Below are 26,719 nucleotides of genomic sequence, written 5' to 3'. Positions count from 1 at the left end.
TTCTAGCTGTTATTCTTATTTCAAAATTGGGAGCAAAGAGGCAGTAACACCCTTTCAGGTCTCCCGCTGGACGGTGCTGGAGCGCTCTCAATCGACACCGGTCGGCTGCAGCCAGTGGGCCACAGCACAGCAGCAGCTGGACCTCAAAGCGAAGGAAATGAATAAAAAAGGATCTTCACTGGCTTTATATGAGCTGTAGAGTTGCTGCAATTCCTTTCTTTTCACCTGTCTTTGCGGCAGCAGCAGCAACAGCAGCGGCAGCAGCAGCAGCAGCAGCATTTGAGTTGAGCAGCTGCGACTGCAGCGTCGGGGTGCCAGGCAGTAGCTCACCAGCACCGCATGTGCATGCATTTTCCCCGGTTGAATGCATGGTTGTCTGTTCTTCTTTCTCTTCTACTTGGCAGCAGCTAAAGTGCGGCTGCATGCACTGGCGCTCCAGTGTGCAGAGGCAGAAGAACTAGGAGTAGACATCGAGGCGTGCTGTACTGCATCTGCTGCGGAGAGAAAATGCTGACGGTTAATGAAGGTCCATGTGAAGGCGCTGACAGGCTGGAGGAACAGCTTCGGTGTACGTCCATATGAGGTCTTCTCACCCTTTCTGACTTCCTTTTTAACAAACCAATCTTGGGGATATCGCAGTGCATGCGCTGCAGTACATATGCACGTGTTGCAATGGATGAGTATATGTAGACGTATGTGCGTTTATGTGTAGACCGTGAAGTATAAGTTGCCTCTGCGTGCGTTTATTTGTCGTGTGTAACTCAAGTGAAACAAAAACAAAACTGCCTACGCTCCTTTGCTTGCCTCATGCGTATTGTTGCTGCTGCTCCTTGTCCAGCTCTGCAAGAAGAAGAAACTCTTTTACTGCAGTCTTGGGGCCTTACAAGGTAGGTTGCGTTCTAGGCCTCTCCAAGCCTTTGCTGAACTACCCTAAACCCTAGGGCGTGACCCCGGAAGCAACTGCCACAGTAATGTTTGCTGTTGCACGATCAAGGAAGGCACTTTGCATAGACAGTCAAGAGCCTATAAGGGAGTTGCTATGGGCACTTGAAAAAAAGTTTGTATGTGCTCTGCTCTGCGTGCAGACGGGCGCAGGAGCCACCTCTTCCTCGCACAACAAAAGGAATGCCTCAGCTTAAAAAGGAGCCCTCAGAAGAAGGAGGAGACCCTGTCTGGCTCTCCAACCTAAGAACACGCTCTTGCGTACGTATAGCAGCGACTAACACCCGAAACACTAAGCCCTAATCTCTAAACCCTCAGTAAGAGGAAACGCCTGACGGAAAACAAGTATTGGCCTCTCCTGCCCTTGGCTTCTGCTCGCTGCTGCTGCATGCTGCTGTCTTTGTGTCTTGTTGCTTTAGGAACATTCGTATGTCACTGCCTGTGCGTCTCCTCGTCTTTACGATATTTGGCATGCTGCCGCCTCTGTGTCTTCTTTCTTTCTTACGCTGCTGTCTTTGTGTCTTCTTGCATTCAGAATCGTTTGGGCCTTCGTGTGCGAGTGCTCAGCAACAGCAGCGGCATGCCCCTGAAAGGTTTGTCTCTCCCTGTCTACCGTTCAATCCAACAGACAGCTAGCTGCAGGAATAGACAACTAGCTGCGGCGAGAGACAGCTAACTGCAGCGAGAGACACACAGCAACAGTTCGCGACAGACAGCGTAGTTGGAGACACCTAGCTACAGCTAGCAGCTAGAGACAGCTCGCTGCAGCAGGAGACAGCCAGCACTAGCTATATAGAGGTATTTGTAGCTAACTGTTTGTCCCTGTCCATGTGCCCTGCTGTTCGCAAAGGGGACAGTTGCGTGTGTTATGTCATCCGAAGTGCTGCTGTTTGTTCTGTGCTTAATCTCCAACTCAGAATACTCAAGCGATATACCCAAGTGCACAGCAGCAGCAGTTGCAGCTCCTGCTGCTGCTGCTGCTGCTACTGCTGCTACTGCAAGTATTTCTGGGGGCATTACGGGAGCGGGATCGAATGGTAGGCTTGGGAGAACCAACTCCACGACGGTCAGGCCCGCGAAAGGGACGATGAACGCTTCCTTCCCTCGTAGCTGTTCTGTGGCATCGAGGGGTACATACACTCAGCAGACGCACATGAGGAGTGCATTCACAAGAGACCGGTGGCTTGTTGAAGATGCATTGCGAGACAGGTCCTTGCCGTGGCCCTCAACGACAGCAGAGAACAACTCTTTCAGACAACCTTTGCTGCAGGCAATCCCTCTTGCCTGTTCCCCCTCTGCCCTCACTACCACAGTACAGCAAAGGTGCGCAATACAACAAGAGACAAACAGACTGACAGCAATGCAGCGGCAGCAGCTGCAACTGCTGCAGCTGCGGCAGGAACAGCAGCAGCTGCGGCAACTGAAGCAGCAGCAGCAGCAGCAGTGGCGGCTGCTGCAGCAGCAGCAGCAGCAGCAGCCGCTGCAGCAGCAGCAACCACACCAGCACCAGCAACCCCAGATGCAGCGAATACAGCAACAGCGACAACAAGAACAGCAAAAGCTTCTGCAGCTCATGCAGCAACAGCAGCATCAAGTCTTCCAATTGAGAGAGGTGAGTTCTTTCTCTTCCTTCCTGGTCATACTGAATGCTTCCAGGTGTACATACACTGCACTTGCAGTTAAAGGCAGGAGAAGGCAGCTGTCTTCCCACAAGGCCCGTTTGTCCTCTCCCTCATGCCCTTGCCAGTGCGTGCGGTGCAGCCGCGGCAGGAGTAGCTCCAGGGGTTTGAATATGCATGCATGGGGTGGTATCTTACTTGTGGGGCCCAGACGGGGGTTGGGGTGTATGGACTGCTCAGGCAGAGGCGCACAGGCGGTATCTGGCGACCCCGCAGCAACAGCAACAGCAGCAACGACGGAGCACGCCTTCAGCCAACAAACTGCGGCAACGACAGCAGCACCAAACGGTGAGACCCTAACAAAGAAGATCCACTAGAAAGGTTCTTCATGCTGCCTTCTCTGCGAGAAGCCCTACACACAACTTGATCACAAGCGGCACAAGCGAACGCACACGCAAGCTTACCTAGCTAGCTATCTATCTAGCTAGCTAGCTAGTGACACAGCTGGCTCTTTGACTCATGAAACCTCGTTTGATGCGATGCCTCCTCTTTCGCTGCCTCAGGCGCTGAAGGAGACAGGAAGCAGGACAGACACACACACAGAACAAATCGAAGTTCCCAAGGGTGGCTTATCTCTCCAAGCGCAGCTGGTAGAAGCTCAAAGGCGGGTGGAGATGCTACAGACGCTGCTGCAGCAGCAGCAACGGCAGCAGCAACCCCATTTGCGCCCGACGCAGAAAGACCGGCGTTCTCTATCACAATCACACGGGCAACTGCAGCGGCATCAGCAGCACCAGAACCAGCAAGAGCAGCAGCAAGAGCAGCAGCAACGCAGCGAGCAAGTCGCAAGAGAATGCTCGGTGGCCCGTTTGCGTCCGCTGCAGCGCCACGAAGAAACTGCTCCCAGGGAGTCCTTACCCAAGCCTACTGATGGGTTGGAGTGTATGCGCAGCTCCGCAGGAGACACTGCAGCATGCCATGGAGACAGTGCAGCGAGCAAATGGGGCAGTATAGGAGATTGGAGCGAGAAAGCCAACGTGAGCAAACGGGTGGTGCTGAAGGGAGACAGCGAGAAACAAGACCTGGAGCAGACTGCGTGAGCTACTGCCTACAACCTACGGGCCCTACAGCATATAATCTTCGAAGCATTGATCTCCTGTCCCTGCCTCTTATTAGTCTCCTGTTTCTGTCCCCTATCAGCCTCCTCTCTTATCACTCTCCTGTGTCTGCCTCCTAGCCTTTTGCTGCTGCTTCTCAGTCTCCTTCATCTGTCTCTGCCTCTGTCTTTGCTCACTACAGGGCTCACGGCCTCGTTAGTAGCGACGCCCTCTCTGAAACTGTGCAGCAGTCTCACCAGGAGCTCCTCTCCTCACTTAAGCAGGTCGGGTCCCCCTTTCTTCTGTTGTTGTTTGCTTTTATTGTCTTGTTGGCTCATCCCTTTCTTTTTCCTTCGTCTCCTGTCTCTTCCTTTCTCCGTGCTTCCGTCGCTGTTGTGCTGTCTGCTGCTTTCCTTGTCTCTTGTCGCCTGTCTTTTTGTGTGTTGCTGTTGTTGCTGCCGCTGCTCTTGCTGGTGCGGTTGCTGCTTCTGCTGTTGCTCGTGCTGCATCCGCTGCTTCTAGGCGTCCCCTGAGTCTCCTCTGCACGGGTGTAGGCACAGCAATTGCCCCTCGGGCGGAGATACTTGCGGCGAGGCCCCAGCACACATGGGGGCCCCCAGGGGCCCCCATGTGCTTTCAAGGTCGCTGGTGCGACAACTCTTTCACCTGTCTCCTCGACAGTGTTGCTTTATTTTAAGCGGTGGCTAGGGGTGTGGCTATGTGCTGCGAGCTGCTATACAGGACGTTCGGAGGCTCGTGGATATAGGACACACATACTCCTTGTTAAAGGCAGATCTGCAGCGCATTAGGTAAGCTGTCCGTGCAGACTGCATCCTAGAGGAGACGAGACAGAAGTGAACTCTCTTGCTACCACTGCTGCCTCCCCTGGTGGTACTCTCCGCTCGGTAGTGCAGCTCCTTTCTCTATCCCTGTCTGTCTCTGCTTGCACTGTCTGTCTCTTGTGCGTGTTGCGGCTGTTGCAACGCAGGCAGAAGGCGGCAGAACTGCGCGCCCAAACTGCAGATATCGCTCTGCCTTCGGCATCTCCTTGTTGCGAGCAGAAGCAGGAGCAGCAGCAGCAGCCCGCAGCGGCGTGCCGTCTCCCAGCGGGCCCAGGGATTGCGAGCTGCAGCAGCAGTAGCAGCACTTCACTGAACTAACAATTCACTCCCCAGATTCAGCCAGAAATAGCCAGCAGCGTCTCAAACCTCCCCAGCCTATTTCTACGTAAGGGGACTATAGGGGCCCTTGTGGAGGGCTGTGCGGAGCTGCCTCAGTGCACAGGCACAAGCCCAGATTGTGTGAGCATGCACCTATGCACAGATATTTGTGAAAATTAGTTATAGCCAGTGGAGGGTATGCTGTGGTGTACATACACCCCGAGGCGAATGCATTTTGTGGTTTGAGGTGTACGGACAGCGCAGAACATCCCCGATCCTCCTTTCCGTAAAGGAGGCTCAGTTTCCCAGCTGCTTGCCAAGCATGGGAAATCATGCAACAGCACCGAAGTGGTGCCTTGTGTACGGCAAAAACTAAAAAGAATTAAATTGCAGGCACGGGTGCCTTGTGGTAGAGAAGAATCTCCTACACAAAAAATACCATGACAATAGAGTACAAAAAATTTGTGAAAATGCAGAACAAATCACTGGAGGTGCGTCACGTTAGTTCAGACCCATTCTGATGTCTTTTCCTAAACTATGCAGGCAGTATGCTCTAGATAAAGTTGCAACGTGGCACAGGCTGCCTATCAAGGGCAGAGATATGTTTTTAAAGTTGTATGAAGTGAAGGTGCATGCACCAAATGGGGCTTGCTTGTATGTACGCAAGGTTTCCTTGCAGTACTAATTCAAGAGACTCACGACAGTAGAGCGCTGGGTAGCGACGCACGGTTCACCGGGTTGGCTGCTAACAGAGAACCCCAAGACCAACGCTGGGCGGCTTGGTATTAAAACCTGAAAAGTAGAGGAGGCACTTTGCAGGAAAATGAAACGAGAAATCTGTAGATTTTCTCCAAGGTCCTTCCGTCGAAACTTGTGCCATTTTCGCCTCTCACACTGGTGATAGAACACGCACGGTCTGCCTCCCGGTTGGGAGGCGATCAACGGCCGGGCATTGCCCCGCATTGGAGCAAACGCAGTATCTGCATTCCGTCGGGCTTAAGATTTGTTCAATGCAAAGTTAATTCATGAAGAATACCCCAGCTTTTTCCTATTGTCCAGATATCATTGGCACTGCGACGCTGGGACAGTGAAGGAGTCCTGTGCATCCCTCAAGTTCAGCGCATTCAAAAGCACCCGAAAAGGTGCAGTTTCTACTGACATCTTCTTTTCTAAAAGGGGGGCAACGAGAATAGTGGATATACCTAAGTAAAAGTGCCACTTTCCCAGAGCACTTCCGGACTGCGTGTTCGTCTACATGCACTGCAACGTAGGTTTATTCGCAGGTTGGGAAGGGAGCAGGCTATGGCAGAACTTAGAAAACTCAAACAAGTGAGTCTATCGATAGATGGCGAGGTCGAAAAGTATCAGCCCTTGGTGAACATAAGTCCAACGGTGGATTTGCACCTTCTGGTTCGTAGCAGGGCTCTCCCGCAGGCGACCGCCAACGGGCTGGGCCTCGGAGAGGGAATTAAGGAGTAAAATGATCGATCTCGCCGCGACGTTGAAATACTTCTACATCAAAGAGAAAGATGCGCCACTGCTACTGCCATAAGTCAGAAGGAAAAAGACATATATGGAACTGCCCCAGATCTGCGAAATGGATCTGAAATGCGAAGCTATATCTGAAATGCGAAGCTATATCAAGGAGTTGCAGTCTACCTGCCTGTTGCGTGGCGTTTTGCCTGAGTTTACTTTTCGCCGAAAGCAGGTAATATGACCAATTTCTGAATATACCCACAGCTTTGCCGATCCCCAAATCTCATGTTGATTGGAGGCAGACGGGGGACAATGAGCTGTGCCAGCCCGGGTCTGCGCGAGGTCTTCTAGCCAACAACCAGAACAGCAACGCTAACAGCAGGAACGGCCGGAATAAACGGCAGCAGCAGCATGGGAGCAGCAGGAGGCGGGGGAAGGCTGGCTTGGCCTACGGCGGAGTAGGCCGGTTTCTATATTTTGTTCCGCTGCGGCTGTTGTGACACTGCAACTCGCGTATGCTGGCCCGCCACTGCCCCTACGAATTTAGCGTAGAAAGCATTTATCGCTGTTCGTTGACCGCACCTAGCCTATATGAATATAGGAAACTGTAGCTGAGCTACACTAGGCTGTCGTTGCGACCAAGGTGCGCCTGCTGTTGGGCGTTACATTTCATGACGTGCACCTCTTTTTCAAAGACGTTCCTCGCTGTCCGTTCGACTGGGGAGGTTCTCGCAGTTCCTTTCTCAGCCGCAGCAACAAAGCAGCAGAAGGGTGCAGGTGCAGCAACAGCAGCAGCAGAAGCAAGAGCAGCAGCAACAGCAATAGAAACAGTTGCAACACGATCGGGAACTGAACAGAAGAAGCTACTGGTGCTGCAGCTTCTGCTGGAGTATCGGAGCTGTGGTAGCTGCAGCAACAACAATGGAAGCACCAGAGGAGCTACAGCGTGGCATTCCGAGATGCGCCGTTGGGCTGCAGTGTTGCACGGAGGAAGCAACAGGAAAGCATGCCGAGGAACAGTTGCTGCTCTTATCAGCGCTTGCGCTAGCAGCGGATAAAAAGGCACCCGTGTTGTCCATTTCTCAGCCCTGGCAGAGGAGCGTGAAGGGAAGTGTCGTAGAGGGGGCTTGACAATACTTCGTGTAAGCGTCGAGGAGGCTGGCAGCAGCGCACACAGCAAACGTGTTGCTTGTGGTCAAGCTGGTGAGGAGGTTATCCAGCCATACCGAAAGCAAGAGAACCACGTACGACACGGACGGAAGCAGAGGGATCGACAAACAAATGGACACAGAAGCAAATAAAAAAACAGGAAAACAGGGGATATTGAACAGAAAATGCGTTCATGGAAAGGACGAGAACTCAAATGCAGCCCTCGTTGAGCTTCGATTCGTCGTCAAGTAGCATGTACACAGTAGGGATGTCAGCGTTAACCACTCCACAAGGAATGCAGCGAACCAGGATACACGGCGCTCTCCTCCTTTTGGCTTCAGCAGTAGCAGAAGCTGCAGTTCGAGCAGCGGGCATTCCAACAGCAATCGATGCAAAAGCCAGAGGTACACGCACCATCAAGCGATACTACAGCAGGTAGCGCAGTAGCAAGTGATGCAAAAGTAAGAGAGGCAGCAGAAAGTGACTCAGAATGAAGAAGTGGAGCGGCAAGAGGCGTAGCACTATTGAATAGCTGCAACATGAGAAACCGATGGAGACTAACACACAACAGCCGCTACAACAACCGCTACAGCATTGGCAAGTGGTACAGAGGCCCTGACCTCTTTCTACTTATCTCCTTTTGCACAACTAGTCACATGAGGAAGTGTGCTGCTTGGGGAGAGGTTTCGAGTACTGATGTACCATATACTGTCTAAAGTTTGGACACCCTGGGGTGCCTGCTGCCTCCTGAGGCCCCAATAAGAGCTTATTAATACTGTATAGTCTGAATGCAAGCAGTTCATGAGGCCTGGATTGTTTGCTTGCGGTGTCCCCTTAAAGTAATAGCTGCACCAAGATTCGGTGCAACTAATGATAAGCCGTGTGCTCTCTTAAGCCAAAGACTTTTCTTTGGGCCACAGTACCCAAGAAGCCTGAGGACTGGGAGGGGACACATCAGTTTCTTTTAAAGAATTCTTATTTTAAGCCTTTAACTCTATTGCAGCTCGTATTTAAAACGCAACTACAAGAGGGACCCCCCAATAAAGCCAGGGAACGGGAACGTACTGCTAGCAGTGAGCGGCGTGGTTAGACTGGCGTTATGGTGTACTGTGGGGCTAAATAGAGAAGTTTATTGAGATTAAAATACAAAAAATAATACTTGACAGACAAAGCGCGTGAAATAGAAAAGAATGTACTCGATGAAAGACAGGAGGAGGGCTAGGGGAGAGCCTGCAGGTGCTGCTCAAGAGGCAGCAGCGGGGGAGCAGCCGGCGCCTCTTTTTTGTATTTTTTGGCGTTGTTAACAATAAATAAGAAAGATATAATAATGAAGAATTAAAAAAAGAACAATCATTTTGTCGAAACAACCGTAGGAGACACACCACCACCCCCAGAGCCCCGCCGTGCAGCAAGCCCGCTGCTGCCGCTGCTGCTGCTGCTGCTGCTGCTGCTGCTGCTGCTGCGGCTGCTGCTGCTGCTGCTGCTGCGGCTGCTGCTGCTCGTGGCATAAGAAACGAACGTTTTGCCTGCGCCTTTGCAGCAGCAGGGGAGGGGACAGAGACCCTTGGGGGCTCCGTCTTCTTCTGTTGATTTTGAATAATTTGGGGCTTCTCTTGAGGTGTACATACACCTCAATGTATCTCGTCAGCGTTCCTGAGGCTCGCTCATTCTCTCATGTCCCCTTGTCAAGCAACCGTAGCACCTCAACGGATTGTAGCGGAGCTGGTGATCTGGGTTCTTCTCTCTTGTTTTGCTGATGCCTACCTGTCTCTTTTTCTATTGCTATTGTTTTTTCACCCGTTCTGTCTCCTTACTCTCGTGCGCCTCCCCTCAGCCACGAACCCCCCTCTCCCCCAGATGACCGGCGCCGCGCGCTCCTTGGCGGCAGCTGCGGCTAAACCCTAAACCCTAAACCCTAAACCCTAAGACCAACGCAGTAAAGCTCTCATCAGCAGGAAGCAGAAGCTTTAACAGCTACTGCACCCAGACGAACGGGCCCACGAGGACCCCACCGCCAGCATCAGCAACTACGACAAACGCAGCAGCAGTATCTGCAGCAACAGCATCAGTAGCGTCAACAACTGTAACATCTGCAGCAACAGAGCACCGGCAGCAATAGCTGCAGCAACACAACACCACCAGCAGCAACAGCAGCAGCAGCGTTTCCTAGAATGTCTCCCTCGCTCAGGTTCCCCGAGCGCCCGTTTGTTGGACAAGGGGCGGAGGCCTCAGGTGAGAATGCTTGCACGGGCAGCAGCAGCTGCAACTGCAGCATTTGCTGCTGCAGCAAGGAGACCTGTGGGGGCACAGCTTGCGACACAAGCAACGGCAGCTGCCGCAGCCCCTGCAGCAGAAGCAGCATCGAGCGAGAGGGGGGAGAAATACCTCCTCTAAGAAGCTCAGTTAATCCTTCGTGGGTGGAAGCGCATGAACATGCAGGAGATTCAGCAGCAGCAGCAGCTGCACTGGCAGCAGCAGCAGCAGGACCCCCACCAGCAGGTGCTGCAGCACAGAACTCGGGGATTTGGGCCGTCGCGCTGCAACAGTCTGCTGCTGCTGCTGCTGCTGCTCTCATGAGGCGCAGCCCCTCAGCCCCCAGCTTAGTTAGTGGTGTGCTGCGGGACTGCATTCCAAGCCGGCAGCAGCTGCAGCAGCTGCAGCAGCAACTGCTGCTGCAGCAGATGCAGCAGCTGAAGATAGCACCCCAGGACCATCAACACGACCCTGAGGGCCGCCCACAAGAATGCGAACCTCAAGTTGAGCAGCAGAAACTGCAACAGCAGCAGCACCAGCTGCAGCAAGAGCAGCTGCAGCAAGAGCAGCTACACCCCGAGCAGCTGCAGCAACAGCAGCTGCAGCAACAGCAGCGACAGCAACAGCAGCTACAGCAACAGCAGCTGCAGCAAGAGCAGCTGCACCAGGAGCGCCGCCCAACAGGCAACGCTGCAGCAGCAGAAGCGGCTGAGGCGTTGGATTCCGCAGAAGCGCAGCGGCGGCAGCAGCAGCAGCAACAGGAGCCGCAGATGCAGCAACAGCAATCGCAGCTGCAGCAGCAGCCGCAGATGCAGCAGCAACCTCAGCTGCAGCAGCAGGAGCAGCAGCAGTTGCTGTTGCAGCAGCAGCAAGAGGAGCAGGATGAGCAGCAGCAACTGCCGCAGCAGCCGGATGCGGCCTCCCCCCCTTCGAGGCAGCAGCGGCAGCAGCTGCGCCAACCCAAGAATCTAGCACCAGCAGCAACAGCAACAGGCACTGCTGCTGTGGGGAGCAGCAGCAAGTTCGGATCGATAGCAGAAGGCATTGCTGCAGCAGCAGCAGCGCCAACTGCAGCAGCAGCATCAGCTGCTGCTGCTTGCTGCAGCAACTCCAGGAAGAGGCGCTGCACGAGGCCTCCTAGGAACCGCGCTGGCAGCAACAGCAACAGCAACAGCCGTTACAGCAGCAGCAGCAACTGCAACTGCAGCAGCAGCAGCACCAGGACCCGAACGAGAACACAGAGCGACGCTACACACTCAATGCTGAAGAAGAAGACGCACCAAGTGGAAGACCAGTTCTTCCGGTGAGGGTTTAGGGTTTAGGGTTTAGGGTTTAGGGCTTAGAGCACTGCTGTGGTGACAGGGAGGGTGTGTGTGGGGGAGGAGAGTCTTCTCACAGCGTGTTTTGCTGCAGCAGGTTCAGCAGCAGCAGCAGCTGCTGCTGCTGCTGCTGCTGCTCCGGCTTGTCTGTGTCGCGTCTTGTTTTAGTAGTTAGAGTTGGCTTCCCCATACCTTATTTGCTTTCAAACCCCAAACCCTAAACCCTAGATGCTGAAACAACATTCTTTGGCTGCTGCTGTTCATTGTGGTTTAGGGTTTAGGGTTTAGGGTTTAGGGTTTAGGGTTAGTTGCGTTAGTTTGTTCATCTTAATAATGGCGTTGCGGTGATATTTATTTTTGCTCGTTAACAATAATAAACTAAAGATAGTAATAATAACAAAATAACAATAAGATAATAACGATAATAAATAACAATAAAATAATAATAATAATAAATAATAATAATAATAATTATTATTATTATTATGTTTATTATGGTTGTTGCAGCATAAAGATGTGCCAGAACTTTCTTAACGGAAGCTGCTCTAAGAGCAACAGCTGCAGCTACGCCCACAGCGCAGAGGAGTTGCGAGAGCCCCCAGCACTGACGAAGACGAAGATGTGTGTACACTGGCAGGCGGTCAGTTAAACCCTAAACCCTAAACCCTAGACCCTACGGCTTAAGCGCCGTGGGGGAGGCTTACTAACCCCTTAAGTATATACACCCTACGTACACCAGCATCCACAAGCCCTTGGAGGCCCTTCTTCATAGATCCTCTTTTGAAACCATCTAGGGATAAGGGTTTAGGGTTTAGGGTTTAGGGTTTAGGGTTTGGCGACTGCAGGGTACGTGCCCGGCTACGGACGGTTCGTGTCTCTTTGCCCACGGCGAGGCGGAGCTGCGCAGCACTAGCGACTACTACAAGGTTTGCCTCCCTGCTGCTGCTGCTGCTGCTGCTGCTGCTGCCGTTGCTACTGCTGCTGCTGCTGCCGTCCCCCTAGGAGCGTGGAGAGTGTTGGTGGTGATGCTGCTGCTTTTGCTGCAGACGAAGCTATGCAAGTTCTGGGTGCGGGGCGGCGTCTGCCCCGCAGGAGACAGCTGCCGCCATGCACACGGCGAGCAGGAGCTGCGGAAGCGCAAGTAAGCAGCAGCAACAATAGCAGCAACAACAGTAGCAACAGCAGCAGCACCAGCAACAGCAGCAGGGGCAGGCATTACGGACGGGGCGTGCAGCAGCGGGCCCAATTACCTGCCATTCGTTGGTAGCGGCTGCATGAGCGTTTGTGTTCTGCTGCTGCTGTGCTGCTGCTGCTGCTGCTTTTGCTGCAGTTATCGACGGACGGAGCTGGAGAAGTTTGCTTCAGTACATGGGTTGAATATTGTGGCGCTGCTGGAGGAGCTGCGGGGTGCTGCTAGCCTCAATGTTGCTGCAGCAGCAGAAGCAGCAGTAATAAGAAGCAAAGCGAGGAAAGGTGCTGGGGAGGGGCAGCAGCAACCTGCCGCAGGACTCCCTGCAGCAGCAGCAGCAGCAAGCACTGCTGCGAGCTCCGTTGCTGCTCCCGCTGCTTCTGCTGGTGCTAGTGCTGCTGCTGCTGCAACGGCCCCAGGCACCCCAACGGAGGTGCAGCAGCTACAGCAGCAGCTGCAGCAGCAATCACCTGGCCCCGAGCGGCAACGGGGTGTATCGGCACCTACGCAAAACAACAGACCAATCTCGGCAGATAGGCAGCAGCAGCAACAGCAGCAGCAGAAGCAGCAGCAGCTGCATCACCACCATCACCATGCGCACGGGCACCATCGTCGAGGAGGGGATGGCCATTCCTCGAGAGGGCAGCAGCAGCAGCAGCAGCATCAGCAGCAGCAGCAGCAGCAGTTCGTGGCGGAGCAGGATCCAAGCCACGGCTGGAAGCAGCACGAACAGCAGCATCAGCAGCAGCAGCAGCTGCTGCTGATGCAACGTGCTGCAGTGGAGAGCGGTGCTCCGGTGTATGCACAGGTGCCTTTTGTGCCTACAGACGTCTACCCCACACTGTCAGGGCTTCTTCCGTATACAACTCCTTTTGTGCAGATGCCATACGCAGCAGCAGCAGCAGCTGCTGCTGCTGCTGCTGCTGCTCCGGGGCCACAGTATGCCCCCACCAGTTTTCCCCTCGGCATCTACCCTCCTTTTCCGATGCTGCAAGTGCCCCCAGTGCAGCAACCGCTCGTCAGCCCAGCAGCGGCAGCGGCAGCAGCAGCAGCAGCAGCAGCACCTACTTCAACAGTAGCTGCCGCCGGTGTGCAGCAGCAGCAGCGTACCGAAGGACCGAGAGATGCATGAACGGTCTCCCCATTACGCAGCAGCAGTAGCAGCACCAAGAGCAGCAGCGGCAGCATCAACAGCAGCAGCAGCTGTTGCGGCAGCAGCAGCAATCTGGGATAGAAACACCTAGGTGCGTGAAGATAGCCAAGTTTGTTGCTGCTGTCAGCTTGCTGCTGGCATTTGGGGCTCGCCGGCTGCTTGTGCCAAGGGGGGGAATGGCAGGTCCTTGCTTCCAGCAACAGCTGCTGCAGCAGCAGCAGCTGTTGCAGCAGCAGTAGCTGCAGCAGCAGCAGCTGCTGCTGCTGCAGCTGCTTCAGCAGAAACCGTTAACACCAGCAAATGCTGCAGCAGCAGCTGTTGCAGCAGCAGCAGTAGCTGTTGCAGCGGCAGCAGCAGCTGTTGCAGCAGTTTGTGGTGCAGCAGCAGCAGCAGCAGCTGTTGCAGCAGCGTGTGGTGGATATATCGTAGTTACGTGTCGGTCGTCAGCAGGCCCAGCTGTGCGTCCCCGGCGGAACGAAGTTGTTGTTCGTTGTCTTGCTTCTTTAGTAGTACTTGTAGCAGCAGCAGCAGCAGCAGCAGCAGTGGCAGCACCAGCGCAGTTTGCTGCTGCTGTTGCTACTGCTTCTGCCCCTATTTTCTGTACTATGGCGCGTCCCTAAGCGGTGCGCAGAATTTGATGATGGAGTCGCAGCTGCGAGGCTATATTTGTGCTCCCTGCTAGCTGTTGCTGCTGCTGTTGCTGCTGCTGTTGCTGCTGTTGCTGTTGCTGCTTTTGCTGTTCTTCCTGGTCCGGGCAGGGCTGTTCCGCAGTGCGGCAGCAGCAGAAACATGAGACGTAGAAAGGGTGTACGGCAACAGCAGCAAGTGTAGCAGTACATGCAGCAGCAGCAGCAGCAAGCGTAGCAGCAGCAGCACCTGTAACAGCAGCAGCACGTGTAGCAGCAGCAGTCCGTGCAGCAGCAGCAGCAACGCTGCTGCATCAATTTCCTTTTGAAGCAAACGAAACTAATTGCCTGAGGCCAAGGGCCTTTAAACCAAATGGCGGTGCCCTGACGTTTAGTTCTAGTCCCTGCAGCCACAGCAGCAGCAGCAGCAGCTGCTGCTGCAGCTATGCTGCTGCATTCACTGGGGAGCGGCCATGAATGGCAGAATGCAGCAGTTCACTTAAAACGCGTGCAACTGTCTCCTTTGAAGCAGCAGACGTTTGGTCATTAGTTGTAGCTGCTGCTGCCGTTGCTGCAGCAGGAGGCTGCTGCGGCTGCGGCTGCTGCTGCTGCTGCTGCTGCTGCTGCGTTGCAGCTGGGAGCTGCAGCTGTGGGACAACGGATGCTTCTACTGCTGCCAGCTGCGCATTTGCTGCAGCTACAGCAGCAGGAGCCACGAGCGTGTTGCTGCTCAGTATGATGGCTTGCTGCTGCACGATTAGACGCTGCTGCTGCTGCAGCATCTCGGCGTGCTGTTTGCTGCTCTCCAGAAGCCGCACCACTTCCCGCTCTACCTGCAGCAGCAGCAGCAGCAAAAGCAGCAGGAATAGCAGCAGCAATAAAATAATGAAACATGGTTTGCTGCAGCTTCCCTCTACGCGTGCTGCTGCAACCTCAACAGGTGCCACTACTGGTACTACTATTACCACTAGTACTACTACAGCTGCTGCTGCTGCTGCTGCTGCTGCTGCTGTACCTGCGAGCAAGTTGCAGTGCTGCGAGGGACCCCCAGGAGGTCGCAGACAGATCTGAAGAGAGTATCGAGAGGGCGGTGGCGGCGGAGAGCTGTCTGTACACCTGCAACACAATCTTCTATATTCTTGTAGCCAAGGCGTGTCTGTAACTCTGCTAGAAATTGCTGCTGCTGCTGCTGCTCCGCCGTTAGCAGCTGTTGCTGCTGCTGCTGTTGCAGCTGTTGTTCCTGCTGTTGCTGCTGTTGCTGCACAATCTGGCGAAGAGACGATACAGCTTGAGCGTCTGCTGCTGCTGCTGCTGCCAGCACAGCTTGCTGCTGCGCGTCGTGCTGCTGCTGCATGCAAACGAGGCGAGAGAAGAACTCCTCAACAGACGGCTGCTCTTGCAGCAGGTCAAGAGGCTCCTGCACATTTATAGTGCAGCATTCTTCCAGCAAAGCAGCAATCTGCTGCTGTTGCTGCTGTTGCTGCTGCTGCAGCTGCTCCTCCACGGACACTACGCAGGCCCCAGGCGGCCCCACAAGCTCCCGCAGCAGCCGCTGCAGCGCCGTGTAGTTGCTTAGCTGTTCAGAAACATCACAAGCAGCAGCAAGAGCAGCAGCAGCAATAGCAGCAGCAGAGACAGTAGGTCTCTCAGCAAGTGCAGGCACCCCGCAGCAGCAGCAAAAGCAGCAGCAGCAGGATATCGTACTGTTTTAGCATGGCACTTGAGCTTGGAGAGGGCTCTAGCGATGAAGAGCAGCTTTTGCTGCTGCAGGCTGCTGCTGCAGCACTCCGTCGTCACCTTTGGCGCCCTTTGCTGCTTCAGCCTCCTCTTCATGCTGCGCAGCAACTCCGAGTCAGAGGGAGGCACAGCCTGCAGCACCAAGGCTAGCAGAACCTGCAGCAAAGACAGACAGATATACAACAGCAGCAACACTACAGCCCTCAAACCAACTCCTGCTGCTGCTGCTGATACTCCGGTGTTGCTGCTGCTGCTGCTGCAGGTGCTGGTGGTGTTGCTGCTGCTCCGTGGGCTTCGTCTAACCCGCAGCAGCTGTTGCTGCAGCAGCTGGTTTTGCTGCTGCACCAAAGCGATCCCAGAGAGACTTGAGGGGAGACACCGAAACGCCACGCAGCACCGCTGCAGTGTACAGACACCCCACACAGCACCCGCAAGCACAGCTGCAGCAAGACTGCATAATATACACGGCAGCAGCAGCAGCAATCATACAGAGGCATGAGTAACAGGCGTAGTACCAGCACCAGCAGCACCACAAAGAGAAAACAGCAACAAGTGCAGCAGCAGCAACAGGATAAAACGCCAATAGTAACAGCAACAGCAGCAGAAGCAGCAGCAGCAGCACCGGACCTTGACGAGCTGCTGCAGTGCCTCCCGCTGCATCCCCTGCAGCGCCTTGTCGCAGCGCATGAGCAGCCGCGGGTCTCCGCAGCCTTCAGAATCCTTCAGGGGATTCAGCTGCTCCTGCAGCAGCAGCAGCAGCAACAGCGGCAATGGAGAGCAACAGAGATGAGCGGCTCATGAGCCCCAGTGATTCGAAGCAACGAACAGCAGCAGCAGCAGCAACACAGCAGCAACAGCACAACAGAAGCGAAGCACAACAGCAAACTTGCAACACTAGCAGCAGCAGCAGCAGCAGCAGACCTGCATCTCTCGCAGCTGTTCATGCAGGGCTGCGACTTCTTCTGTTGAGGGCCTCAAGCGAAGCTCCGCCACCTCCGTCTCCAGCTAAGCAGCAAACGCAGCAGCAGCAGCAGCAGCAGATGCTACTGGAGTAGCGGCACGCGAAGCAGCAGCAGCAGCACCAACTGACGCTGCAAACCCACGACATTCTGCTGCTTACCTCCTCTTTTGTAGCCCGCAGATCTGCTGCAGCTTTTTCGTCCCGTTGCTGCTGCAGCACAGCAGCAGCTTCTGCCTACAGTAGCAGCAGCAGAAACAGCAGCAGAATCACGCCTGGTCCCCGATGAGGATAGCGCTACTGCCGTTGGCTGCTAGAGCTGCTGCTGCAGCAGCAGCAACAGGCGAAGGCAATCCAAGCACAGCTGCATTCGCTGCACCGGCAGCTTGCAGCTGCAGCAGCAATAACAGCAACTCGAGCAGCAGCAAGAAACAGCAGCAGCAAGAGCAGACCTTCATTCTGTCCGTCTTCTCCCTCTCTAGGGCTTCGGTAAGCATAGCCACATCAGAGCGAAGAGCTGCTACCTCGAGTTCATGGTTGTGCTGCTGCTGCTTGCGTTGCTGCTGATGCTTCTTTTGCTGCTGCTGCAGCTGCTGCTGCAGCTGCTCTACCTGATGCTGAAGCTGCTGTTCTCTCCGCTGCAGCTCTGCAACAGCAGCTTTCTCCTCCTGTGCCTCTGCTGTTGCAGTTGCTATTGCCGTTGCTGCTGCAGCAGCCGCTGCTGCAGCAGCATCTGCTGCACCGCTTCCCCCCTGCTGCTGCAGCTGCTGCTGCGCCACCTTCAATGCTGCTGCGAGCCCGTCAATCTCCCGCTGCTTTGACTCCACCTGCAGCAGCAACCCAGCGCCGCACCAACCGTCTACTGCAGCAGCAACAGCATCAGCAGCAGCAACAACAACCACCAGCAGCACATGACGATTACCTTGGCTTCGTATTGCCTCGCCACCTCCAGTGCTTCTCTCTTCAGCAGCATTTGCTGCTGTCCTCCAGCAGAAGCCCTTCGGTGCAGTAGCCCCGACTGCAGCATGCGAGCAGCACGCTGCTGCTGCTGCTGCTGCTGCCGAGCGGCCACTGCTTCGCGCTGCTCCAGCTGCAGCAACACCCCACACGCAGCAGCAGCAACAGCAAATCAGCGCCTGCAGCAAGCCAACACCCCCAGGCCGTTCCGAATACAAACTCTAGCAGCAGCTGCACCAGTTTCTGCAGCAGCAGCAACTTCTGCTGCTGCTTGCTGCAGCAGTAGTAGAAGCAGCAACGCACTACGCGTATTTGGTTGTCTCTATCGACTATCATTTCCCGCTGCAGCTGTGTCTTCTTCTTGGCTTCCTGCAGCTGCTGCAGCAGCTCCTCATTCCTGTGTTTTGCTGCTTGCAGCTGCTGCTGCAGCGATGCTGCTGCACCAGCTTGCCGCTGCAGGTCCGCAGCAACAGCACGCGCAGCATCGGCCTGCAGCAGAAGTCGCAGCAGCAACATTCGGGGTGTATGTACTCCCCACTATCAGCTCCAAACTACTACGCAGCAGCAGCAGCAATAAAGCAGCAGCAGCAACAGCAGCCGCAGCAATAGCAGCAAAACGATACCTCCGAAGCAAGGGCGTCATTTTGCTTGCGAAGCTTGGAGAGCGCTTCTTGGTGCTTAGCTGCTGCTGCTTGCTGCTGCTGCTGCAGCTGCTGCACCTGCAGCAACAGCTGCCCCCGTGCCTGATGGGCCTGAAGGGTTTGCGTGACGGCGTCGGAGCAGCACTGTACAACCTGCTGTACATACACCTCAGTGGTTTCAATCTCGCATGCGAACTCATCCTGCTGCTGCTGCTGCTGCTGTGCTGCTGGAGGCAGCCGAGGGTGGCAGCGGCTTGCTGTTCTCCACAGCTGCAGCGGCTGCAGCTCCGCTGCATACAGCATCTTATCAAGGTCTTGCAGCAGCACCCACAAGTTATCTCTTAGTCTCTCTCTGCTGCTGCGAAGCTCTGCCACGTGTTGCTGCTGCAGCAGCTGCACCACCTGCGCCTCTTGCTGCTGCTGTTGCTGCTGCCGCTGCTGCTGCATCCACAGAGGACTGTCCATGTCAGAAGCAGCAGAAACAGAAGCAGCAGCAGGGCTTTGCACCTGAAACATCTTGCTGCTGCTCCCGAAGGAAGGCGCAGGGGACGCTAGCAGCGCCAGCTGCTGGCCTCCACCTGTTGCTGCTGCTGCTGTTGTTGCTGCTGCAGCTGCTTCTGCTGCTGCTGCTGCAGAAGAAGCAGGAGAAGAAGCATGAGATGAGTCGTCATACAAACGCCCGAAGTCTGCTGTCTGGGCTAAGGGAGCGACAGACTGCAGCAACCACTTGCTGCTGTTGTTGCTGCTGCTAGCTGCAACGTTCGGCTCTTGGGAGGCTTCCGGTGGAGCAGCAGCAGCAGCAGCAGCAGCAGGGAAGGGGACTAAGGAGTTCCTGCCGCTGTTGCTGCTGCTGGAAGCATGCAGAGCCTGTGGCCTGTCGAGCAACGTGGGGTAGGGGCGAAGCAGCCTTGTTGGAGATTGCTGCATCAGAAGCTGTTGCTGCTGCTGCTGCAAGTGGAGCTGCTGCTGCTGCTGTTGTTGCTGCTGCTGCTGTTCAAACTCAAAAGGCAGCAGACCTGCAACGCCGTCTGGGCTAGACTCCAGGGCCCCCGCCACCGCTTCTACCTCCGATGAAGCCAAAGAAGAAGAGGACAGAATTTCATCTTGCTGCTGCTGCTGCTGCTGCTGCTGCCGCTCGTGGAAAGGTGCTGCGGCAACTCCGCCTGCATGAACGCCAAGATAGTTCCTGCTGCCGATGACGGCCTCTTGCTGCGGCTGCAGCAGGTGTTGCTGCTGCTGCTGTTGCTGCTGCTGCTGCTGCTGCAAGTTCCAAGGGTGTCCCGATGACGTTGGAGACGGCGTCCCCGACTCAGTCGCTCCTCCTGCAGCAGCAACAGCAGCAAAAGCAGCAGCAACAGCACAAAGCTAAACCCCAAGAAGCAGCAGCGGACTCACACCCACACAGCAGCAGCAACAACTACAGCAGCAACAACAAAAAAGCAACAACAACTGCAGCAGCAGCAGCAGCAGCAAATCCCCACCTGCCGTTGTGCAGCGGCTGCCCAGCCCGCCCCCTGCAGCAGCAAAAGCTTTTCCTAGCTGCTCCACAGGCTTGCTGCTGCTGTTGTTGCTGCCGCTGCTGCTGTTGCTGCTGCTGCTGTCAGGCGAAGAAGTGGCAGAGGCAGCGGATGGATATGCTGCTGCTTCGCCAAGCTGCTGCAGCGGGGGCTCCGCATGAGGAGCAGCTGAGAAGTAGGGCAGAGTCCTTCTCTCTATCTCTTCTGCTTCCCTGCTGCTGCTGCTGCTGCCGCTACTGCCGCTGATGCTGCTGCTGCTGCTGCCGCTGCTGCTGGCACTGCGCTTTAATGCGTTCCAGGCAACATGCGCTTCATATTCGTGCTGCTGCTGCGGAGGTTGCTGCGTGTCGTGCTGCTGCTGTGGCTGAGGTTGCTGTTGCTGCTGTTGCGGCTGTTGCTGTTGTTGCTGCTGCTGCTGCGGGAGCAGCAGTTGCTGCACTGCTGCCTCCGCCTCTTCATCTGACCAGGACCAGCCCAGGGCTTCGGAAGCAGCTGAGGGCCGGTGCGCTTGCATTACGCGCTGCAGCACAGGCTGCTGCTGCTGCTGCTGTTGTTGCAGTTGCTGCTGCTGCTGCTGCTGCTGGCTGCCTTGCATCCAAGACGCTGTTAGCGAAGAGACAGTGAACACGCTGCCCTGAACTCCAGCAGCAGCAGAAGTAGCAGCAGAAGGAACTGCAGCAGCAGCAGCAGCAACTGAAGATGACTGCAGCAACGTTGGCTGCGCCTGGGCCCCCAGGGGTTCTGCAGCCTGTGATGTAGCAGCAGCTGCTGCTGCTGCTGCACCTTCTGCTGCTCCTGCTGCTGGACGCGAACCCAAGAAGCGGCCCACCCGCTGCAGCAGCTCGCGAGAAGCAGCAATGGCTTTCGTCGCTTCTGCTCTGCTGCGGGTTGCTGCTGCTGCTGTCGCTGCAGCAGCAGCAGCAGCAGCAGCCGCACCACTGTCGCTGCTCATGCTGCGGGAACCTGTTGCTGCTGCAGCAGCGCTGCTGCTTGAAAGTGCTGTGTCTCCATTTGAAGACGGCAGAGACAGCAGATGCCCGCCGCTGTTACTGCCCTGTGTAGCAGCAAGACCCGTCATGCTGCTGCTGCTGCTGCTGCTTGCTGCAGAAGACCTGGTGGCGTTGCTCCTCAAGGCTGCAGCGGTGCTCTCCGGAAAGGCAGGCAGCAGCTTCGCCTGGTTCGCGCTGCTGGGCGTTGCAGCAGCTGCTGTTGCTCCCTGCTGCTGCTGCTGCTGCTGCTGTTGTTGCTGCTGCTGCTGCTGATGCTGAGGACGGGAGACACCTGCTAAGAAGAGCGCCGCTTTGCTGCTTCTCGCCACTTCGAAGGGGGTATCCAGTTCACTAAGCAGCAGAGGCCCCTTTCCTCCCAGCTGTCTCCTGGATTGCTGCTGCTGCTGCTGCTGCTGCTGCTGAAGCTGGCGCTGCATCTGATGGCCATTATGCAGTCCTGCAGGGGCTGCCTCGCCAGAAGCAAACTGCTGCTGCTGCTCCCGCTGTTGCTGCTGCTGCTGCTGGCGAGAAATGATGGATGATGAATCTTCTCCTGCAGTGCTGCTGCTGCTGTCAATGGGAGTTGCTGCTGCTGCTTGCAGCCGCAGCGCCACGGAGTCGAACCCAGTGTTGCTGCTGCTGCTGTTGCTGTTGCTGCTGCTGCTGCTGCTGCTTGTGTTGCTGCTCCTGCGGTGCAGCGCATGCGACAAGGTGCCTTCAAGCGAAGAGAGAGAAGGCCTAGCAAACGGGGAGGGGGGCGCAGCAGCCGTAGATGCTATGCTGCTGTTGATGCTGCGTCCTGCTGCTGCTGCTGTTGCATCTGCTGCTGTTGCTGCTGTCGGTGCGAAGGGACTCCGCGCCGGCAGCCCAGAGACGAGGAGCCGCTGCTGCTGCATCTTTGCTGCCAAAGTGCGAGCTGCTGCAGCTGCTTTTGCTGCTGCTCCTGCTCCTATTGCTGCTGCAGGAGCTTCTGTCTGCGGCGGCCGCTGTAGATCTGCTGCAGCAGCAGGGCTGGGGTGTACGCACAGCCTCAAGTGGAGTCGCCATCGACTGCTGCTGCTGCTGCTGCTGCAGCTGCTGCTGCCGATGACGCTGCTGCTGCTAATCAACAAACAAAACACAAAAATTTAATAATGAACTTAATGAACAAAGAGAGGGGCTTTGCTGCAGTAGGGGCTGCCATGCTGACAGCCGCTGCAGCCCGGTGGGGTCGGTGTTACTGTGAGCAGCAGCAGCAGCAACAGCAGCAACAGCAGCAGCAACACTTGCTGCTGCTGCCAAAGTTGCTAAATCTGCCGCTATTTCTTCCTACTGTTACCACCCACACGCTCTAAGGGGCAGCTGCACCAGCAGCAGCAACAGCAGCAGATGTCGTTGCTGCTAGCAATAGCAGGCAGCAGCAACAGCAGCAGATCTCGTTGCTGCTAGCAATAGCAGGTAGCAGCAACAGCAGCAGCAACAGGATCTGCTGCTGCACGTCGCTTGGCCTTCTTTCTGCTTGTACCTGTTTATACCGATGGTGTATCTGAGGTGTATACGTAGCTGCTGTTTTTCTATGCTATGCTGCTCTCCCCGCTGAACTTCACTGCTGCTGCTACGGCTGCTGATGCTGTAACTGCTGCTGTAGCTGCTGCTCTTGTTGCTGCTGCTGCTGCTCTGTTTGTAAGGTAGCAGCAAGACACGACAGCAAAGGTGTGTGCGTGGGTTGCTGTCTCCGTGTCTCTGTCTCCTCAGAGCGAAACAGAGACAAAGGCAGCAGCAAGCAGCAAAGGGGACAGACGCACGGTGTACGTACACCCCAAAATAATGAGGGGTGTCAATAGTATATTCTCTGCTGCACATAGGACGGTCCCGCTGCAGCAGAAGCTGCAGAAAGGACTTTAATAGCAGCAGCAAGTGTAGCATTAGCAAGTGCAGCAGCAGCAGCAGCAGCAGCAGCAGCCACTTGTCCCGCAGCGACACCCTGCTGTCTCCACAAACCAAATCCTCTACACATCTGCGTTGCTTGCTGCTGCTGCTTGCTGCTGCTGTTTGCTGTTGCTGCTGCTCATTGCTGCTGCTGCCCGCTAATGCTGCTTGCTGCTGCTGCTGCCCGCTGGTGCTGCTGCTTTGGGGAGTCTCTCATTGCTTTCAAGGGACCCTACGAGCCCTATCTCCTATTATACTCGCCAGAGACAACGTGGCTAGCTAGCTAGCTAGCTAGCTGCTTGGCTAGCTAGCTAGACAGATAGATACTTGGCTAGCTAGCTAGACAGATAGCTTAGCTAGCTAGCTAGCTCAAGAGAGTGCAACTGCCACTGTAAACCCCGCAGCAAAAGAAGTCCTGTCTCCGCTGCTGCGCTGCTGCTGCGTTGCAGCAACGACATCAGCAAAATGTTTATTCAAGTGTACGTACACCGCAGCAGACAGCGGTAGCAGCTGCCGACAGCTCTGGTGTACATACACCATAAAACAAAACAGATACAACGCCCCCACCACTCACAACTCCTCTCCCTTCTGTGCATCTCCTTGCTGCTGCTGCTGCTGCTGCTGCCCTTCGTCTACCCCTTCTGCGTCTCCTGGCACTGTGTAGTTCCCCGCAAGGAAGGCGTCCACGTCCTTCTGCACCCTGCAGCAGCAGCAGCAGCAGCAGTCGCAGCAGCTAGGGAACCGCAGCAAGTGCTCAGCCACTTGAAGCACAAGCAAAATCAGCAGCAACAATAGCAGCAGGAGCAGCAGCAGCAACACCAACAGCAGTGCCTCTTACTTCTCCCTCATGTCCAGCCAGACATTCATGTTGGCGATCTTCGCCTGCAAGCAGCAACAGCAGAAGCAGCAACAGCAGCATCACCGCACAGCGAAGGTGTCTGGGCACTTCGGCACTTCTGCAGTAGCAGCGATGAGCCCAGCAGCAGCAGCAGCAACAGCAGCAGCAACAGCTACAGCAGCAGCTGCTGTCGTCTCTTACGGTGTCTGCAGTTAAGCGGCTCCACAACCCTACTTCCTTCTTCTTCAACGTCACCCTGCAGCAGCAAACAGCAAATCTGCATCTTTATTAACACCCCCGCTGCAGCAGCAGCAGCAGCAAGAGGAGCAGCAACAGCTGGAGCAGCCGTTGCAGCAATGGCAGCCACAGAGGCCTACTGCCAGCAGAACCAGCAGCAACTGCAGCATGAGCAGTAGCAGCTGCAACAAGTGCAGCAGCAACTGCAGCAAGAGCAGCAGCAACTGCAGCAAGAGCAGCAGCAGCTGCAGCAAGAGCAGCAACAGCTGCAGCAAGAGCAACTCTTACACGACTTTGCCCACGGAGGCGAAGTTCCACTTGGTCTTCTGCAGCAGCAACAGCAGCAGGAGCAGCAGCAGCAATTGCAGCAGACGTGTCTTAAAGTGTGGCTTCACGCCGCTGCCACAGCAGCAAGCGAGCCCGGAAGCAGCAGCAGCCGCAGCAGCAACAGAAACAGCAGCAGCAAACCCCACGCCACTTGTCAGCAGCCAATGCCCGATCAGCAGCAACACCAGGAAGAGCAGCAGCAGCAGCACCACCACCACCACATGCGCAGCGCAGCAGCACCAGAGCAGCAACAGCACAGCACGCGCAGCGCAGCAGCACCACAGCAGCAGCAGCAGCAGCAGGGCTTACATCAGGAAGGATATCTTTAAACAGCTTCAGGTGGAGGCGATACTGTCTCTTCACTCCTGAGTGCTGCGCCAAGCCCACGAAAGTAAAAGAAGAAGAAGTGCTTGAAATAGAGCTGTCTTCCAAGGACAACGCACCTGCAGCAGCAGCAGCAGCAGCAGCAGCAGCAGCAGCAGCAGCAGCAGCAACAGCAGTAGCACATGTACCAGCATGTCAGCAATAGGTAGTTGAGATAGCAGCAGCGAGTCAGCAGCGCACGCATCAGCAGCAAGAGCAGCACCATCACAATAAGAACAGCAACAGAAGTCGCAGCAGCAGCACAAACAGCAGCAGCAACAGCAGAAACAGCAGCTACCCAGCAGCAACCGCATATGCAACAGCAGCTATACCAGGGCTGCTCCATCTGTATGCAAATTTTATGTTTAAAAATACTTCAATAGGAGACTCAGCCCACTGAAAAGCCGGCGACATCCTGCAGCAGCAGCAGCAAACAGCAGCAGCAAGCAGCCGCAGCAGCAGCAAGCAGCAACAACAAACAACCGCAGCAACCGAAGAGTGAACAGTCAGCAGATTTGTTGAAGGCTCATGCATCTCCTCGCCTTCGAGGGGAGCAGCCGCTAGGTAGCAGATCTTGCTGTTGCTGCCGCTGCTGCTGTTGCTGCTGCTGCTGTTGTTGCTGCTACTGTTGCTACTGCTGCTGCTGCTGCTGCTGCTGCTGCAGGTGTACGTACACTGCAATTGCATCGTGCTGTTTGCTGAGGAGGCGCTCAACCTCCAACAACTCATTTCGCATATTCATCACCACACGGCGCACACGATACCCAACGTCTACACCTGCAGCAGCAGCAGCAGCAGCAGCAATTGCAGCAGCAGCTCGTTAACCGGGAAGGGCAACAAATCAACGCCAAATGAGGTTAACAAGGCAAAACAGCAACAGCAGCAGCAGCAGCAACAACAAGAGCAGCAGCAGCAACAGCAGCAGCAACAGCAGCAGCAGTGAAACAGCAGCATGGGCCAGCATAAGACGCACGCAAAAAGGAAGCAGCAGCAGTAACAGCCGCAACAAGAGCAACAGCAGCATCAGGAACAGCAATGGCCGCAGCAGCAGAAACAGCAATACGAGCAGCAACAGCAGCAGCAACAGCAGCAGCAGCAGCAGCAGCAGCAGCGTACGTACCGACTGTGTGGGAGTGCAGAATTATTTCCTGGGCTAACTTAAACCAGCCTCTTTGCAAGGCGAACTCCGCGTCATCCTGCAGCTCCTGTTCTAGCTGCTGCTGCTGGCTTTGCTGCTCCTTGTTTTGCTGCTGCTGCTGCTGCTGCTGCTGCTGCTGCTTCAGCTGCGCAATGGCTGCTTCTTCACTAGAAGCCCCTTCAAAACGAGAGGAGCTGCTGCTCTCTGCTGCGCCCCACACCCCACGAGGGGGCGCAAGCAGCAGCAGCACTGCTGCTACAAGCAGCGGCAACAGCGTTCGCCTCATGCTGTACATTCCCGCTGCTGCTGCTGCTGCTGCTGTTGCTGCTGCAAATAGGGGCAGCGCAAGTTAAAGGAAGCAGCTCCTGCTACTGCAGGTGTAGAGGACAGCGATGCCTAAGAAGCGCTGCAGCAGCTGCAGCAGCTACTGCTGCTGCTAGTAGAAATCCCGTTGTCTAGCAGCTGGTCCTTGCAGCAGCAGCACGCACGTGCTGCAGCAACAGCAGCAACAGAAGAAAGCACTGCGACAGTAGCAGCAGCAGCAGCAGCAGAAGCTAAGTCTTGGAGAGCCAGAGGCCCCCCAGACCCTCTTAGCTTCAATCCCTCAGGTCCTCGTGGCCTTCGTCCTGCAGCAGCGGCTGCTGCTACCTTTGCTGCTGCTGTGGCTGCTGCTGCTGCGGCTGGTGCGGCGTTGCTGCTGCAGCAGCAAAGCTGATTGCATTTAGCACCGCCAAAAGAAAAAATAGAACGACAAAGACACAGAAATACTCATTTAAAAAACAGGGTGAAAGACACAGCTTAGCAACACCGCAGCCGATGCCGCTGCTGCTGCTGCTGCATGCTGCTGCTGCTTCTGTTGTTGTTGCTGCTGCTGATGCAGTAACAGGACAGCGCCGCTACCGCTGAAGCAGCTTTTGTGTCTCTCTTGCAATTTGTATTTTGTTTTTCTAGATTTCCTCTCTCCTTATTATTTTCTGCTGAAACATCTCCGCTTTCTTCTCTAGCCACCCTGCTGCTGCTGCTGCTGCTGCGGCTGCTGCTGCTGCTGCTGCTGCTGCTGCTTGTGTGGAGCTTCCTCGAGGCGTCTCGGTGGATTTCTTCGGTGTACGTACAGTTGGTTGCTGTT

General features: G+C 55.5%; 3 protein-coding genes across 3 annotated transcripts; 2 read left to right on the top strand and 1 right to left on the bottom strand.

Moving 5' to 3' along the window:
* Window positions 1-507: 507 nt before the first annotated feature.
* Window positions 508-4,818, top strand: EAH_00015940 (hypothetical protein, conserved; the record flags this gene model as incomplete). The annotated part of the gene is made up of 12 exons (XM_013391070.1): window positions 508-568; window positions 839-887; window positions 1,086-1,203; window positions 1,478-1,535; window positions 1,860-1,979; window positions 2,256-2,554; window positions 2,802-2,909; window positions 3,125-3,657; window positions 3,861-3,942; window positions 4,181-4,306; window positions 4,400-4,467; window positions 4,647-4,818. 12 exons carry the CDS (start codon window positions 508-510, stop codon window positions 4,816-4,818), a joined length of 1,794 nt encoding a protein of 597 aa, XP_013246524.1.
* Window positions 4,819-9,614: 4,796 nt separating this feature from the next.
* EAH_00015930 (zinc finger (CCCH type) protein, putative) lies at window positions 9,615-13,336 on the top strand (the record flags this gene model as incomplete). Its single annotated transcript, XM_013391069.1, has 5 exons — window positions 9,615-10,999; window positions 11,523-11,655; window positions 11,861-11,941; window positions 12,062-12,156; window positions 12,346-13,336. The coding sequence occupies 5 exons, from the start codon at window positions 9,615-9,617 to the stop codon at window positions 13,334-13,336; spliced, it is 2,685 nt and encodes an 894-aa protein (XP_013246523.1).
* Window positions 13,337-13,973: 637 nt separating this feature from the next.
* Window positions 13,974-25,888, bottom strand: EAH_00015920 (hypothetical protein, conserved; the record flags this gene model as incomplete). The annotated part of the gene is made up of 19 exons (XM_013391068.1): window positions 13,974-14,117; window positions 14,445-14,816; window positions 14,999-15,559; window positions 15,688-15,876; window positions 16,024-16,171; window positions 16,343-16,461; window positions 16,642-16,725; window positions 16,841-16,915; window positions 17,131-17,505; window positions 17,601-17,768; window positions 17,939-18,124; window positions 18,259-19,598; window positions 19,758-21,883; window positions 23,265-23,390; window positions 23,529-23,572; window positions 24,402-24,535; window positions 24,788-24,870; window positions 25,130-25,232; window positions 25,576-25,888. The coding sequence occupies 19 exons, from the start codon at window positions 25,886-25,888 to the stop codon at window positions 13,974-13,976; spliced, it is 6,690 nt and encodes a 2,229-aa protein (XP_013246522.1).
* Between the last annotated feature and the right edge of the window lie 831 nt (window positions 25,889-26,719).

The sequence above is a fragment of the Eimeria acervulina genome, genomic scaffold (genome assembly GCF_000499425.1).
Source record: "Eimeria acervulina Houghton genomic scaffold, Eah_scaff98, whole genome shotgun sequence".
NCBI classification, from domain to species: Eukaryota; Apicomplexa; class Conoidasida; order Eucoccidiorida; family Eimeriidae; genus Eimeria; species Eimeria acervulina.
The sequence above is the reverse complement of the archived record's forward strand: the minus strand, read 5'-3'. Positions and strand labels throughout refer to the sequence as shown.